The sequence below is a fragment of the Ochotona curzoniae genome, unplaced genomic scaffold (assembly GCF_017591425.1).
Source record: "Ochotona curzoniae isolate NIBS_2020 unplaced genomic scaffold, NIBS_Ocur_1.0 contig_4895, whole genome shotgun sequence".
In the NCBI taxonomy this organism is placed as follows: Eukaryota; Metazoa; Chordata; class Mammalia; order Lagomorpha; family Ochotonidae; genus Ochotona; species Ochotona curzoniae.
The window spans coordinates 1,065,503-1,082,796 of NW_024466413.1; the positions used below are offsets into that span (position 1 = coordinate 1,065,503).

The window sequence follows — 17,294 nt, forward strand, 5'->3', positions numbered from 1 at the left end:
CAGGTGCTTAGGCCCCTGCTGCTTCCGTGGAAGACCCGATGGAGTTCCAGGCTCCTGGCTTCAGCCGGGCCCGGCTCTGGCTGTTGCGGTCATTTGGGAAGTAAACCACACCCTTTCTTTTCCTCTCTTCCCTCCCTCGTTCCCTCGTCCTCTACCTCCTCCCCAGCTTTCCCATTCTCCCTCGCTTTTCCTGTCTCCTTCTCTGTCACTTTACCTTTCAAATAGGCAGACAAAATCTTTAGGAACTGAGGAAGGCAGAGTGAGGTGGCAAAAGACCTTGCTCCAGAAGTGCACGTGCTGTGGTTTCCGGGTGGGCAACCCTTGGACTTCACCATGCTCCGGGTTTGAGAACAACGGGGGCTGTGGCTGGCAGACGGCTCTGTGGTCCCCTGTGGGAGTCCCTGTAGATGTACCTGGAAGATAACGGGGTGTCTGCTGCTGTGTTTGCAGGGTGAAGTTGGGGAGCGAGGCCTGGCGGGCCGGCCTGGAGAGAAGGTGTGTTGATGACTTTGTTTCTTCTTGCTTGCTTATTCTTTAATTCCCTCCTTCCAGGTTTCTGAACCAGGTCTTGTACAAACTCTTCGAGTGCCAGGAGTTACCAATTGTGTCTCTTGGGAACGCACTGCACCCACTCTGTGCAATCTTGCAGCACCTCACTAATCTGTGGTATCCCCGCTATCCATCGCTGTGTGGGGTACTGAGCCAGAACAAGTGGGTGGTGAAGAACTATTGGCAAGTGGAGGGAGTGGCAGCCCATAGGTCTGGAAGGAGAGGAGGGCCTATCGCTGAGATCTGGGCAGTGTCAAGAAAGGTGACAGTAGGAGACACTGGCTGAGGCCTCAAGTTGGATATTGAGACTGAAGGAACAAGTGTTCCCGGGAGAGCTTAGGGACATGCCAAGGGCAGCCGCTCTGGAGTGGCCCTGGCTCCACTTCCCATGAGCTGTCCACTAAGCCACACATCACAGGGCAGGAGAGCAGAGGCCTGAGCTGGCCCAGAGGAGAACCTCGCAGGAGGTGCTGACCGTCCAAAGCCTTCTGCCTTTCCTGCAGGGAGAAGCAGGCCTGCCAGGATTCCCAGGCCTCCCGGGCGTGCGAGGAGAGAGGGGAGTTGAGGTAAGTGTGGCTGCTGTCTGCACCGAGGTCTCCTAAAGCCAGCACTGGGACTGGGAAAGAGTGGGTTTCCCCAGTGCAGGTGGGAGAGAAATGAGAGTCCGCCAGGTGAGACTCAGAGGAGCAGGTGCCTGCGGGTGGCTGGGGCTTTTCACGGAGCTGACGGGCTTGGCTTGGAGCCGTTTCATGAGCCGGCCAGGATAGGTTGGAGAGAACGCATGCGCATCTTGTCTAGGTCTTGGGCTGGAGAAGTCAGCTGTTGGCTCATGTTTCCTATCGTCTTTTGCCACAGGGAGAAAAAGGGGAGCTGGGACATCCCGGCCTGAAGGGCGATCGAGGTGAAAAGGTAAGGGCCGGCCTCGTAGCCCGAACTGTGCTCTCTCCCGCCACCTGTCCTGTGGGCATCAGCTTGACCCTGTGGACGTGCAGAGTGTGCACCTGCCATAAACTCAAGGAAAAGGCGGACCGTGAGGCTCCTGTCATCCGTGCAATTGCTTTGCCCATCAAGCGTGGGAGCAGAGCAGGGCTGTCGGGTCTCTGAGCAGTGACTGGATCCAGAGGCAGACACGCCGTGGGAGCACCAGGAAGCTCCCTGAGCTGGAGGGCCCCACTGGCACGCAAGCCCCACTTGTCCCGTGCACCATATTTGAGCACAGTGTGCCACTGCCCGTGGGTTGGCCCTGGAGTCAGGCTCAGAGTCGGGCCCCTTGGAGCAGGCCCTGCCTGTTGCAGGGAGGGGACTGTGGTCACGGAGCTCCCCTGGGACCCCAGCCTTCCTCCAGGCCACCTGCCTTGGGAGTGCCACACTGGGAACTGGCAGCTGGAGCGCACGTAGAGAGAGGGCTAACTGCTGGGGTATGGGCCATGCCAAGGGAAGCTGATGAGAGGTGCCAGTGGCCTCCAGGAGTAGGGGCAGCAAGAGACCAGACAGGGCAAGGTCACAGGCAAAGGAGCCTGTTGGCCATCTTGGCCTCAGAACGGGGCAGGACAGAGGCTGGGAGAGGCAAGTGGGAGCACTACTTTTTGTCCTCAGTTCTCAGGTTGATGTGATATTAATACAACGGGAACACATTCATTGTGATTAATAGATATGATTCTAAGAAATACGTCGATCTGTCCCTCCTTCCTTTCTAATTCTTGAGATGACATACTTCCAGTCTGTATCTAGTCAAGGCTTAAGACCCCACTACTCTGAAAAGAAAATCAGAGGCCTTAGTCTTGCAGGAGTACAGGCAAGGGCTGTGATCAGTAATCAAAAGCCAAGAGGTCCGTGTCACTCAGCGGGTTTTAGAAGCCAGCCCAGAGCCACAGAATGAAGCAGGGATGCCAGCCTGCCGCCTGACCCATGCTCTTAGAGGCCACTTGTCCAGCCACACGGGCAGGTGGGAGGAGGCGGAGGTGGAGGGGCACCTTAGCGTCACACAGTGCAGAGGGCGGCCCTGCCTTCTGGAGTGTAACTTTACAAACACGGCCCTGGCTGCTTGCTTGGTGCACCCCGAATCCAAGGCAGCCCACTGGCCCGAGCCCAGTGGGGTCCACAGTGTCACTCTCAGGCCTAAGGGCCTTGCAAAGATCCCCTCCACCTCTCTGTTTGGACTTCCTCCTCTCCTGTTTGCATCTTCCTGCCCCCTCATCTCCTTCCTCAGGGTCTGGAGACCCAGGGCTATGTTCTAGACAGACCAACAGCCCTGAGCCAGCGAGCTGGAGCAGAAGCCGCACTATATGGCGGCCCCTAGGCTGCTGTGGACTTGTCAGAAATGCACACTCTGTGCAGGCTGCAGGGGCTCAACGAGGCCTCCGGCAGCTTGGGCTACCTCAGCAGCCTTGCCTGAGCCATGGCACAACCACATCCGGAATCCAGCTAGCCTCTCCTCAGAGAAAATGTTAGTAACAGATGACTTGGGTCCCCAAAACCCGAGACATCAAAGCAAGAGAACTCCTCTGGTTGTGCCCCTGCTGACCCATCTGTCTGCTGACCCCTCCACCTGCTGATCCATCCACCTGCTGACCCCTCTGTCTGCTGACCCTTCTGCTGACCCCTCCACCTGCTGACCCCTCCACCTGCTGACCCCTCCATCTGCTGACCCCTCTATCTGCTGACCCCTCTGTCTGCTGGCCCCTCCTTCTGCTGACCCCTCCATCTGCTGACCCCTCTGTCTGCTGGCCCCTCCTTCTGCTGACCCCTCCATCTGCTGACCCCTCCGTCTGCTGACCCCTCTGTCTGCTGACCCCTCCGTCTGCTGACCCCTCTGTCTGCTGATGCCTCCATCTGCTGACCCCTCCGTCTGCTGGCCCCTCCATCTGCTGGCCCCTCCTTCTGCTGACCCCTCCATCTGCTGACCCCTCCGTCTGCTGACCGTTCCATCTGCTGGCCCTCCATCTGCTGACCCCTCCGTCTGCTGGCCCTTCCTTCTACTGACCCCTCCATCTGCTGACCCCTCCATCTGCTGGCCCCTCTGTCTGCTGACCCCTCCATCTGCTGACCCCTCCATCTGCTGACCCCTCCATCTGCTGACCCCTCTATCTGCTGACCCCTCCGTCTGCTGAACCCTCCATCTGCTGACCCCTCCATCTGCTGACCCCTCTACCTGCTGACCCCTCCGTCTGCTGACCCCTCCATCTGCTGGCCCCTCTGTCTGATGACCCCTCCATCTGCTGACCCCTCCGTCTGCTGACCCCTCTGTCTGCTGACCCCTCCATCTGCTGACCCCTCCTTCTGCTGACCCCTCCATCTGCTGACCCCTCTGTCTGCTGACCCGTCCATCTGCTGACCCCTCCGTCTGCTGGCCCCTCAATCTGCTGACCCCTCCTTCTGCTGACCCCTCCATCTGCTGACCCCTCCTTCTGCTGACCCCTCCGTCTGCTGGCCCCTCCATCTGCTGACCCCTCCTTCTGCTGACCCCTCCATCTGCTGACCCCTCCGTCTGCTGAACCCTCCATCTGCTGACCCCTCCGTCTGCTGGCCCTTCCTTCTACTGACCCCTCCATCTGCTGACCCCTCCATCTGCTGAACCCTCCATCTGCTGACCCCTCTACCTGCTGACCCCTCCGTCTGCTGACCCCTCCATCTGCTGGCCCCTCTGTCTGCTGACCCCTCCATCTGCTGACCCCTCTGTCTGCTGACCCCTCTGTCTGCTGACCCCTCTATCTGCTGACCCCTCCGTCTGCTGACCCTCCATCTGCTGACCCCTCCGTCTGCTGGCCCCTCCATCTGCTGACCCCTCCATCTGCTGACCCCTCCATCTGCTGACCCCTCCGTCTGCTGACCCCTCCGTCTGCTGACCCCTCCATCTGCTGACCCCTCCGTCTGCTGACCCCTGTGTCTGCTGACCCCTCCATCTGCTGACCCCTCCATCTGCTGACCCCTCTGTCTGCTGACCCCTCCATCTGCTGACCCCTCCATCTGCTGACCCCTTCATCTGCTGACCCCTTCATCTGCTGACCCCTGTGTCTGCTGACCCCTCCATTTGCTGGCCCCTCCATCTGCTGGCCCCTCCATCTGCTGACCCCTCCATCTGCTGACCCCTCTGTCTGCTCACCTTGCCCCAGGATTCACACCCCACATGCAGCTCTGAGAAAGTAGGTCTGATGATGCTCTTGGCTTGGTGAGGTCTGCTGGGAGCCAGAAGAGGTTGAAAGATTTATAGAATGCTAGAGTTAGGTTTCATGGCCAAGTGGTTGGGCTCTCAATCCTGTGTCATTTACAGGAGGGTGACACTGTCCCCCAGGACACAGAGAACCCACTGGCTGCTCCAGAGTGCCTGGAGCTGATCCAAGGGAGCTGGGGCTCCACACTTGCCACGGGGGTTGTGGGGACATTGGCCATTCAGCATGAAGGCTGGCTGGGGCCAGAAGCCACCGGAAGACAGCAGCGGCCAACTTCTTTCACTTCACTCCTCCTGGGAGTGTGTAGTGATGTCCCTGAGCTAGAGCGCCACCTGTCCACACAGGCGCAACTCACGCTGTGTTGTGGGATGTCAGATACTCTGTAATTGAAAATGCATGGATGCTCACGCAGGTGCAAGGAGAGTGGATGAATGTGTGTTTTGAGGAGAAGCCTGCCTATCGTAAGCTGAGCTGGCAGGGGGATTCCTGTTCACGTTCACATTGTCCTACAGGGTGAAGCTGGCCCCGCAGGCCCTCCTGGACCACCTGGAACCGTAAGTAGCTCTTCCCCTCCTCCTCTGCATCCTTAAGGCTTGGGGTGCGCACACGCACATGTGCACACGCAGTTATAAACGCCCATGTATCACCCAGCGTACAAGGAGCTCTGTTCCTCACTTTCCAAAACCAGAGACAGGCACTTCATGCTTCTTGCCTTACCCTACTCAGCAAAGCACAGGGACAGCTTATTGAAACATGAGCCAGTGACATGCGAGGAAGCTTCATCCCAGTGACAAGAGTCAGTCTGTCTAGGGTGAGCCCTTGCCACCATGACCTGTGGCTGGGCTTTGTCCTTCGATCTCTGTGGGTGCCCAGGGCCAAGAATGATGGACCTGCGGTCAAGTAGAGAGGAGCGTCTGTCACGGACACGTCATTTCATCTCCCTAAGAATCCATTCCCTCCGGTTTTTAAAAATACTATACCCAGCTAACACATACATTTGCAGTGAAAATTCACTCCAAATACCAGGAAACATGAGCAGTGCCTCCCTTTGTCATCACTGAACTTGCTTCCTGTCACTCTGCAATGGCAATTGGGTTGGAACTATTTGTTCCATGTTAACATGGGGAAGGCGGTTGTGCTGACTTGCGGTGCTGGCTCTGACCTAGCGAATGCCTCTGGGACTGGTCAGTTACCAGAGCAGAGAACTCATGAGGATGAGTGGGGACGGCACTGAGACCCCCTGGTGGTGTGGCGAGCGCTCTGTGCTTCTGGTCCAAGTGCAGCCATGTATCCACAGCACACTCTCCTCCCCTCACACATAATCCAGCAAAATAGGGCCTTCCCATGCCAGAGGACATTGGGAGGGTCTCAGAAAGTAAGAGCTGGCATTGGTCTTGTCACATCTTTGTCCAGGTGGTCATGGCCGTGCTGGCGGGCACGCAGGGATACATGTGTGGGAGGGCAGGGAGGTAACGTGTCTATGACAGGCTGCTTGGCACTCTGTGTACCAAGGAGTCTGCTATCTGGCTCACATGTTCCACCTCTAGGAGGTGTCCTGGAGAAATAGGTGTGTTGGTGCCCACATGACTTAAATGATGTGCAAATGTGCTCTGTAATAAAATATTAGAAAAAATTTATGTGGCAGTGAATGTCACAAAATGCTCGTATCATAAATTCCTGTTGTAGAAATATGTACACACACATACTATGTACAACGGTGCCTAATACAGTCCATGGGAATGTGTATTATAAAAAAAAGATGCATGGGATAAAAAAATAGTGTATTTGACTTACTGGAAGAGTTCTAGAGTGATGGGAGGAGACACACTCACGGAGGGAGAGATGGGGAGAGAGAGGAGGGCAAGGGGAGGGAGGGAAGGGAGGGAGAGCCTTCTTCCACCCACTGGTTTACTCCCCAAATACCACAGTCGCTGGAGCTGAGCCAGTTCAAAGCAAGGAGCCTCCCATGCAGGTGCAGCAGCCCAAGCACTTGAGCCGTCCTCCACTGCTTGTGCATGTCATTGGGAGGGAACTGGACAGAAGTGGAGCAGCGGGGACTTGAGCCAGCACCCATATGGGGATGCTGGATGCTGGCACTGCAAGTCTTTTCCTGCTCTGTCACGGTGCCAGGCCCATTTATTACTTTTTTAAAGTGCACCATAATGAGTTCATCTTTTAGTTCTACTTGGCCAGGAACTTTTTGAAATATCCCCATGGATGGTCTTAAACATACATTGGTAGGCGGATCAAATGGCACAGGGTATGGGTTGTGTTGTGTTCCAGGGTGAATGTCAGTCCCTGTGCTGTGAGATGGAGCTGTGGGGGTCTCTTTGTGGGGTGCATCCTTAGCTTCCCAGCTAGCAGGGTGGAAGCAGAGCAGCTGCCTCAGCCATGCAGGAAGTATGAACCAACGCCTGCAAGTGGCTGTGGAGAGCCGCGCCGCTGTGCTCAACCCTGGAGGGCCAGGGATGCTCCACAGGGGTGTCTGTGTGCCGAGGTCACCAGCCTTGTGCACTCCTGCCGAGCACCTGGCAGATGGGAAAGGTGCAGCCTCCCATCAGGCTCGGGTACTGCCCAGAGCTCGTGTGGATGATTCCACATTGTCCCCTGTCTGATGGGGACAACACGGCCACCAGGGTCACAGGTCACAGAGCTCAGGGCTGCAGTCTAACCGCTGTCCCTTCCTGCCTTCAGTCCTCAGGGGTTTGGGTTGTGGCTGTTCGAGCAGTAGAAATCACAGGCATCTCGGGGCCTGGCAGCTGGGCTTGATAAGGCAGCATCGAGCTTCCCTTCTCCCTAATCTTGTTGGTTTCCCTTTCAGACAGCTCTGCTCACGCCACACCCCGGCATGCTGGTGAGTAGCGGTGGCCTCCTGGTACAGCACAGTGTGTCCCTGCATGGGCTGGGAGCTGGGTCTGGACTGGATCCTGACCCAAGCCGCTGCAGGCATCCGGGCTTCCAGACCTTGTCCTAGCAACAGGTGGGACCAGGGCCCTGCAAGGAACTGGCTGTGGTGTTGGGCTGAGGAAGCAGACCCTGCTGTTGGGGCTTGGGGGACAGAGGGCTAGGAGGGGCAGAGCTGTCCCTGGGCACACCGGCTGGGTGGGGGTTCTGCACAAGACCTGGGTCTCACAGGGGCTGCTCGAGGGCAGTAGAAGCCCTAACCTGTCTCAGAACCATCGTGGGGCAGGGCTGATGGAGCGACAGCTCAGCTGTTTCTTGCAGACCCTAAAACACACTAAAGAAAGCGTAAGTCACCACTGCCACCCTGGAGAGCTGCTGCTTCCTGCTCTGACGACTGGTTCATCTGAAAATAGGGTTTCCTGGGACATCGCTCTAGGCAGCTCCTAGGCCGGGGAATTGGCCTTACCTGTTTCTCTGACGTCCTGCTGGTGTGCCACGGCACTCCCTGGCTGGCTCAGAAGATGGCAGTAGAGGAGGATGGGACCCAGGGCAGGGAACCCCGTGTGGCCGCGGGTGTGGCCCCAGGTACTCTCATCAAATTACTGCAGTCTGTGTGGAAGGGGTTCTACCTGTGTCCCTCTTACAGATGGGGCCCCTGTGGCTCAGAGCTACTGTGGAACTGGCAGAGCCCCACCTTACACGTGGGGTCTCCCAGCCCTGATGCCCTGGCTGGGGTGACTGTCCCCACGTCTTCTGGGCTCCAGACCAATTACCTCATAGTGCAGTCTCCCTAGCCCACAGCACCTCTGTCTGGGCACTGCCAGCCCTCATCCCTACCATCGGAGCGTCTCTCCTCCCCAGCAGTGCTCTGAGCCCCTCCAGTCTCAGGAGACTGATTTTGTGGGAGCCAGGAAGCCACTTTGAGTTGTAAAGCAAATTGTGCCCACAGGAGGTAAAACGCTTCATTGTGGGCAGTTGCATGATCTGCCTGGGATTGGCACTGTCGTTATGACAACAGCGTGTGTGGCACTGGTTTGGGGAGTGCAACTCAGTCTGGCTGCTCCCTGCTCTCCGGGGGTCAATACCTTGACAGAAAAAGGAAGCTATAGATGGACGTAACATTTGTAGCATAATTTGAAAAGAGAATTAGAAAGGAAAGTACAGTTCCTCTTGCCTCCTTACCCGGGACTGTGCAGAGGCTCCAGGGAGAATGGGGCCAGACATGGAGCTGGCAGCTGGAGGAGAGCCCAGTGGGGTCTGTGGCAGTGTGTGTGGTTCCCAGGAGTCTGGAGGCATCACTCAGCTGCAGGGAAGATGGTCAGGCAGCCTTGGGTGGGGAGCTCACAGCAGAGAGCTTGGGGAGAGCTGGATCTGGGCGACCACCTGCTGGCTCATGGGCAACCCTAACTCCACCCCAAAAAGGATTCCAGGACACCTCCGAGGCGCCTGGGTCTGCAGGAGAGGTGCTGAGATCCCGAGAGGGGATGGGTGGGCTCAGCTTGGCTGATGTCACCTGGGAAGAGAAGCCACTCAGGAGTGAGCGATCGACCACGCGTGAGAAAGCCCCTCCTGTTGTGCCCCACAGTGAGGGTGCCACATGCCAATACCCACACTCTGGGACAGGTGAGTCCCTAGGGCTGCCACTGTGACCTTAACACCCACCTGCAAGTCTCAGCTTGTTTTCCAGCCACCTGCATCCCCATCTTCCCTAACCCCAAAGCAACAAAAACACCTGCAGATTTCTCCCTGTGTGTCCTGGGAGACAAACCATCACCTCTTACTGGATTTTTCGGTATGGACCAGACCTGACAGGGAACTTTGTCCATCCCCACCATGGACAATGTTGCAAAAGGGAAGCATGTGGAGAATAACAGGAGTGATGTGTCTATTGCATCTCCAAGACTGCTTGGAGGAGTTTTTGTAAAGCCCACAGAGTGGGGTCTGCTTGCCTGACACACAGAAAGCCATCTGCTCACCTTGGGGAGATGGAGGAAAGAAGATGTCCCTTGCAGAAAGCATATCAAGTAATTGGACGGCTGCTGCTGAATCCCCAAGCTCCCCAAGGACCTGGGGGGAAATTGGGAGGAAAGGTGTGTTCAGTGCCTGTCCAGGTTCCTACTTGGTCAGCAGTGCCTGTGGCCTGCCTTTAGCTGGTCTTCAATACTGTGTGTGTCACGGCATTTTTATGGTGTTCAAGTGGCTTCCATCATTCTGGGAGCTACAGATATGTGCTGGATCTGTGAAGCCCCAGGAAGCAGCACTGACCACTGAGGTATCACCTCCTGGAGAAGCAAGTCACCTCCAGTGGGTAGAACTTTGCAGGGCCAGCTGGACCACCCCCTTAGTTCAGTGAGCTTGATATGCTACTGTTCAAACAGGGCGAGGGCTGCTGTGGTCAAGAGAGGGAACCCTGACAGGTATCCAGTGTGTCCATCTGAAGGACTGCATAGGTGCACAGCTTCCACATTGTTGCTGGTGCACAAGGACCGGTAGCACTGTCTGAACTGGAGAAGAAATGGCCTGGATGCGGTTGGAATCTGCCAGGCACTGCAGAATGCTCTGCAGAAGCTATGCTCGTGGAACCCAGCTCTACGAGGCTGACCAAAGGGATTCCACTCAGCAGGTTGTGCCGAGAGGAAGGGAGCCAGCCAAAAGCCAGCTAGGGGGGCACTGTGGGACTTGGAGAGTCAAGCAGGCAGGAGCCATGTGGTGTGAACTCTGACAGGTGACCGTGTGTGACCAGAGAGAGGAGCGGGGACCCTCCCCAGTACAGCCCTCCTTGACTGGCTTCTGCTCCAAGGCACACTGGCCTGGCCCAGGCTGCCCCACTTAGATGTTAGATTCTGCTTTTGAGTTGCATGCAGCATTCTCGACCCCAGATTTGCTGCTTACCAAACTCCCCGCGTGTTTGAGTCTCCCTTCCACACTGCAGGCAAATGCTTGTCCCATCTTTCCTTGGCTTCTCCCGAGCCTCCGGACTGAGAAGCCCATAGGAACTGGGGGCAGAACCCAATCCCGCTCCTTGAGGAGGAGCCATGCACAGCTTTTCTGATGCACCTGCTGTAGGGTGCGCCTGCTCCTCTGGAACATTCCAGACCTAGCCAGCCCCACCCCCCACTTCTGTCAGCTGTACCTTCTCGGTACTGTTGAGTGTGTCCCCACTGTTTGAGTCTGTCCATCAAGCAGCCATGCAAACTGGGGTCAGAATAGATGACTCAGATCCAGGAAACCAGGGCCCTCTGAGTGTGTCCAAAGCCAAGGCTCTCGACACCTTGGGCCCCATCCACGGTCCACACTTGCAGGCAGGCCCTTCTGTGGAGAGACAGACAGCTGAGTCCCTGAAGTGTGCCTCTGCATGCCTGTTAACCTTCCCCCCGGCCCCTGGGAACTGTAGAATGAAGATCTCAGGTCCCCCCAGCCAGGTTTCCTGAGGGAGTATGTTAGCAACCTTGGAGGAGGTACTGGCTGCCCAAGGGAATTGAACCTGAACCTGCCCTCCCTTAGGTTCTGTCCCAGGCTTTCCAGCAGGTATCCCACCTACTCCTCAGCAAATCTGAGACATGCCCTTCTGGCTGCCCAGAAGGTTTCCAAGGTGGGGTCCCTTTGGCAAAGTATCCTCCCAGCTCCCCCATCTGGCATAGGAAAGCCCCTCTTTCATCTCAGAATTCTTCCCATTAGTGCTTGTTGAAGAGCTGCCATACGCCAGGCCCTGAGTCGGAGGGCACATAGACCAAACTCCATGAATGCAACACTAGCAGGTGCCTTAGCGAGAAAGCACTGGGCACTGACTCTGGAACAGGTTTGAGGCTCACGTTTCTGAAGAAAGGACTCCTGGCTTTAGATCTACAACCTGAGACAAAAGTCTGAGTCATCCAGGAGTGGAGGAAGCTGCACTTCGGGAATCCAGGGAATGAGCTTGGCTAGTGAGCACCAGCAGGGTACACGTGCAGTGCCGCATTCTGCCTGAGGGAACCACTGGAAGGTGGCTCTCATGCCTTGCTTTGTTCTGTGCTTCCTCCCAACAGGGAGAACGAGGGCCTAAAGGTGATCCAGGAGTGCCTGGGGAACCGGTGAGTGCTGGTGTGCCCTTATCTCCAGGCAGTTACCAGAAGCTCAGCTCCCCCAGGCGGCTGGCTCTCCCACAGGGGCCTTGCTTGGGAGTCCTGACTGCCTCTTTCATGTGTTCCAAACCACACCACTGCATGCACTCCAGTCCCCTCCTGCTCGCAGGAGTGTGCTGGTTCACAGACAGCTTGCTTCATTTGCAGGGACCACCAGGCCATCCTGGAAACATGGGGCCTCGGGGACCCGCTGGGCCACCGGTAAGATAACCTTCCCTGCACCTGTGGGCTCTGAGACCAGCTCCCTGCCACCTGGCTATAAGCTCTCAGCCCCACCTGCCCCTTTTCCCTGACACATTTCAGGGGTGCCCACCAGGGGGCACTGCTCCAAGCCACCAAGAGGCCCTCAGGATGTACCCCTGAAGGCAAGCCGCTTAGGCACCCCTGGCTGTTCTTGCTGTGTCACTGAAGGGTTGGCTGCGGCCAGCTTCAGGCCCCTTTCCCCATGTTCTCTCTGGAGTCTCAGCTGGTGCCCAGAGCTAGCTCAGCCAGCAGATGCAGGGAGCAGTTGGCGTCCTCATCCGCTGCCTAGTAGCTCTGGGTTAATGACACATGGCATGCATGTGCATTCTGATGTCACTTTCCCAGCTTTTCTTCCTCACTGCATCTTTCCGGGGCAGCGGCTGAGGGGGCCAAGGAGGCCCCTGCATGTGGTGCAGGATGGCCTGTCTGCCCAATGCCTTAGGCGGCTCCCTGGTCCTGGATGCCCAGGCCCCGGGCCTCCTGGCTGGCTGAGCATCCTTCCCACGGAGGCACCTTGGTGCTACCTGTGACAGTGATGATGGTTGTAGCAAATCCCACCCCACCCCCTAGACCCTGCCCATGTCCCCTGGTTTAGATCTCGGGATCCTGACAAGACTTGCTGCTGCAAGGTGAGGACTGTTTTGTGCGTAGTCTCTTACCTGGCCCTTTTTGTTTCCTATGCAGGGTGCCAAGGGGCAAGAAGGAGCACCAGGGGTGCCCGGAGCAGCCGGAAACCCTGTGAGTCCTTGCGTCCCATCTGCCTCGAAGGGAAGCCAGGGCCAGGACCTGCCCTGTGGCTTGTGGTTCTGGGCTAGCAAGTGACCGTCCAGGATGGGGCCCCTCTGGAGAGCATGGAGAGATGTGTGGCCTCTGTGCTATTCCTAGCTTTGCAGTGTTTTTTTCTATGCACCCAACCCACACGTGGGAGCCATATGCACTGCACACTGCACGCTTCACACACGGCCACAGACAGCTGTCTGCTGCTCTGAGAGCTATGCCCACAGGTACTGACACATCCACCAGGATACAGGGGGCTGCGTTAAAGGCATCCATGGAGAGTACATACTCTGAGAAGCTGTGCATGCATCTCAAACTCATCTTCTAATTTCTTTTCTTCTTTTTTTTTCTTGATGAACTATCACATATCCGCATATGCATACACATGTTACTTCCAAACACACAGATACAATCAGGAATGGCATACAGACCAGCACACACACGCCTTCTGAGCTCTCCCCTGCTGCTCCTGGCCTGTCCATCTTCAGCCAGGGTCTCGGAGTGCTTGACCTCAGTGAGGCTGGCCCTGTCACTGGGACTGGCTCAAATTCCATGTCACAGCACAGAGTTCCAAGCCCAGGCTCATCCGAGGAGCTGGCAGGGAAGGGAGGAGGCTCCTGGGTCTCGCAGGAGTGGCCAAGGTCCTAAGATCCCTGCCAGCAGGACTGTCCCTGCCCCTGGCTGAGTGAGGACTGGGTTGGGTGCCTGTGTATGCCACTGACAGGGCAGAGGGCAGGTCCTTCCTGCCAGCAGAGGGCCCCAGCTCATCCTGCTGTCAGTAGAAGCTGAGGACAGGCAGGCAGCTGGGAGCCTGCTCCAAGCTGCCTGACCCTGAAGGTGCATAAGCCCGCTGGGGCAGCAGGGAGCAGTGATGGGGGGAAACAGAGCCTCTTGTGCATGGTGTTGGCCCACTTGCATGCTCCTGGAGTCAGCCCACTACCTGCAGGAAGCAGCCCAGGCCAGCTCGCACCCAAAACACCTGCTCCCACTGTGGGCCCTTGCGATTGCACCCTCCTAGCATGGCACAGGTTGGAAAAGACAGGCTGTGGTCCCCTGAGATGTGTGCTTGCCCATGAGTTCTGTCCCTCTGCCTTCCTGGGCTACTCTTAGCACCTGGCACGGTCTTCAGGTGCTGCCCACAGTCAGCTGTTGCCTAGCCCTTATCCCTTGCTGTGCTCCAGGGCTGACTCGTGCCCTGACAACTGCCCTCTTTGTATCACAGCCTCTCCCCCAGTTTGTCCCATTCCCTTCCCCCATGCATTTAGCTTGCAGGCCAAGCCTTCCTTCAGATCCTCTCTTGGCTGGTCTCTGGCCACACTTGCCTGCCTCACTCTTGTGTCCCACCTCTCCTCTTGGTATAAAGGAATTTGCTAAAGTCCTCCTAGCTCTCACCCCTGAGCTGGAAGCCCGCTCACCCAAGGCTCTCAGCTTGTCAGAGAGGAGGAGGAAGAGGTGGCTGGTGAGATTTGGGGGTGGCAGGTTGAGGTGCTCTCAGTGAATCGTAGTGCTGTGTATGAAGCAGCTTGGGACACTGGCTGGCGACCACTGTTGCCATCTGTGGCCTGTCTAAACCCCCTCTGTGTCTCAACAGGGTGCGCCTGGACCTGTGGGCTCTCCTGGCTCCAGTGGCCCTCCAGGCAGTGTGGTGAGTAAGAGCAATGGCTGGGGCCCAAGGGCAGGCCCAGCCGGGTGGCTTGTTCATTCTGAAACAGGCATAAGCACTGTGTTCCCAGTTTACAGGCTGAAACCATAACACCCCAGACTAATCAGCTAGAAAGCTGGCACAGCCAAGGCCCGGGGAGCTCCCTGTCCCTTGGTACGTTAACTGCTCTAACTGCAACAGGTGAAAGGAGTTCATTGGAACTGGAGTAGTGCCGTAGCTCGCCTTAGAGGAGTCAGCATGAGCCTCAGATAGTAAGATTCTCTAACCCCAACTTGCCCTTGATCTGGCTTGCAACCATGACAGCCAGGGTGGCCTTGCCCTCCCTGGTGTCCACGCAGACTGAGCCCTGCTGTCCAGCCGCTCACAGTCCTGGGGCGGAGGCAGAGGGTCGGGTAGACCATCCTGCCTATTAGGAGGAACTCTGATGGGCAAGGTGCTTGGTTGGACCTGGGGAGGGGTGGAGAAGAGCCACTCTTACAGGGCAGGGAAGGTAGGGGGCCTTGGGCATTGAAGCCAGGGCAGGAGAATGGGTAGGCAGAGCTGCGACTGTTGATTGAAAGGGGGCACAAGCCATCAAGAAATTCACCATGGTCTTCTTTTCTTCAGGGCTCCCCGGGCCTCAGAGGCCCCCCGGGCAAAGATGGGGAGCGTGGCGAGAAGGTAAGAGTCACGCGGTTTCTCCACACAGGAGCGTCTGTTTGCAGCTTTGCTACCTGACCTGGCTTAGCAGCGGGACTCAGGAGGGCTTTCCTGGTGGAGGAGGGGGAGGAAATGGTGCCCTGTCATGGTCCTGCTGAATCCTCACCAGAAACACGGGGTTCAGATCCACACCCGTTTCACAGATGTGGAGACTGAGGCTCTGAGAGGTGAACATGTTATCCTGAGCATTGATGGTGAGCTGCCACACTGGGCTGCCTGACTCCAAATCCTGTTCTCAGTCAAGCAACAACTTACCATCCCCTCCCTTCTCAAGCTGTGAACGAAGGTTTGTTTATTAGGAAGCAGAGAGACCTGGTGCCCTCTGACAGCATTCTATAGGCCGGAGATGGTAGGGTGCTCAGAGCCTTTTGAGACCCCTTTGCTAACATCTCTGAACTGGAGTTTGAGGAGGTCTCTGGTGGTTAAGGGGCCACTGAGCCCAGGGCACTGGGGCTCTAGGGATGGTTCAGGCGAGATATGGGGACCTGATTATGTGTAATCTAGGGTGTGGCTGTCACCTAGGGCCAAGTAGCCCCACCAGCTGCCCCGGGACTCAGCTGAAACTGGCTTGGTTTGCATCCCGGGGAAAAAGGACCAGATTAAGGGTGTCATGGAGCTCCTTCTTCATCCCAAACCCACACATACGCAGGAGTTATTCATCCTGAACGTCAGTGATGGCAAGGCGGGGAGCCCTGATCTAAAGGCCAGGCATGTCTCTCACCTGAATTTGCCCACCTAACGAGGCTGGTAATATGTAGGTTGTAATGGGAAGGTGGGTGTAGCGGCCCAGCATACCACAGGTGATGAGAGAACAACGGTGGCCATCTCTTGGTCTTTCCAGGAAGGCAGGTGGCATCCACAGCAGGAGACAGGCACCCAGCACACCCAGGAGACCATCCATACACGCTGCTGCCAGCATGTCCAAGCTTAGTAGCAATCTTCTCAGGAGCCCTGAGCCCGGAGCCTTGTGAAGGAGTGATCCTGCGTATTTTGTATTTTGGCTTGTACTTTGGTTCAGTCTAAAGATATTTGTCTCAGGAAAACCGTGATGTGTCCAGGAGGAAAAATGGTCACCCTAGGAAAGGACCTTGGGTTCTGGGTGCAGGTGGATCATTTATTAGCCCTTAATATTGCAGGTGATTTTTTTTATAAATTAAAGACAGTAACCTCTTAGATGGCAGCAGTGAGTAGAATGCCCAGGTTATGAACCCCTGGCCCAGCCGGCCGGTGCTGATGTGTCCATGACTGAGGACAGCGTGTTGATCTGGGGAATTGACGGCATGGAAGAAGGGATCGAGACGCAGGGGTTTCCAGACAGGTATGTGGCACAGCAGGCAAGGTGCCATGCGGGGTGCCCAGCTGCCATTTCAGAGTGCCTGGGTTCTGAGCTCTGGCCTGGCTTAGGATTCCAGCTTCCTGCTATACACAGCAGGTAATGGCCCAAATAGATTCCCTGCTTCTAGGAAATGCGGGGCAGTGGTAAGCCGGCGAGGAGCAGCTCTCTGCTTCTGTCTTTCCATTGCTCTCTGTTTCCTTGGAGACCTTTGTTTTGTAATTATCCCCAAAGGTCTCCTGACGCCCCTTCATCTCGCTTTCTGCTTTTTGTCATCATACATTACTTTGCCCTTTCTGGGATCCGGTATGAATAGAATCAGGCATGTACCTTCTGTCTGGCTCCTGCCAGAATGCGTAATTTTTGAGAGTCATCCATTCAGTCCTGTGTACCAGAAACTGTTGGTTTGTGTTGTCTGGAACTTTCCCACTGCTTGAACTGAGCCCAGGATTGTTTCCAGTAGGGCAGGGGCCTTCTTAACTCAGAGGGTACAGCCAGCCTGTAGGGGGAGCCAAACACTTCTCCTTGGCTTAGCAGAAGCCGGGCCATAATCAGGACAATCCCAGCAGAACAGTGAAGGCTCCTTGCACACTCCTGTTCTAGCCACACTCTTGCTGTGCCCCACAGCTGGCCCGAGTCTGCAGAAGCTGGTCCCACGTGGGGCTTGCTGGGCCCTGCAGCTGGCCCAAGCCTGCAGAAGCTGGTCTCACATGGGGTTGCTGGGTCCTGCAGCTGGCCTGAGCCTGTGGAAGCTGGTCCCACGTGGGGCTTGCTGGCCCTGCAGCTGGCCCGAGCCTGCGGAAGCTGGTCCCATGTGAGGCCTTCAAGGGTTCCCT

General features: G+C 56.7%; 1 protein-coding gene across 1 annotated transcript in view; it reads left to right on the forward strand.

Annotated features, from left to right (window-relative positions):
- COL22A1 (collagen type XXII alpha 1 chain) overlaps window positions 1-17,294 on the forward strand; it is a 199,795-nt gene that overhangs the window by 100,404 nt on the left and 82,097 nt on the right. The window contains exons 28-37 of the mRNA XM_040988507.1: window positions 451-495; window positions 1,053-1,115; window positions 1,405-1,458; window positions 5,231-5,272; window positions 7,540-7,572; window positions 11,648-11,692; window positions 11,891-11,944; window positions 12,671-12,724; window positions 14,355-14,408; window positions 15,033-15,086. Coding sequence (XP_040844441.1) covers window positions 451-495; window positions 1,053-1,115; window positions 1,405-1,458; window positions 5,231-5,272; window positions 7,540-7,572; window positions 11,648-11,692; window positions 11,891-11,944; window positions 12,671-12,724; window positions 14,355-14,408; window positions 15,033-15,086 — 498 coding nt within the window. The remainder of the gene's footprint in view (window positions 1-450; window positions 496-1,052; window positions 1,116-1,404; window positions 1,459-5,230; window positions 5,273-7,539; window positions 7,573-11,647; window positions 11,693-11,890; window positions 11,945-12,670; window positions 12,725-14,354; window positions 14,409-15,032; window positions 15,087-17,294) is intronic.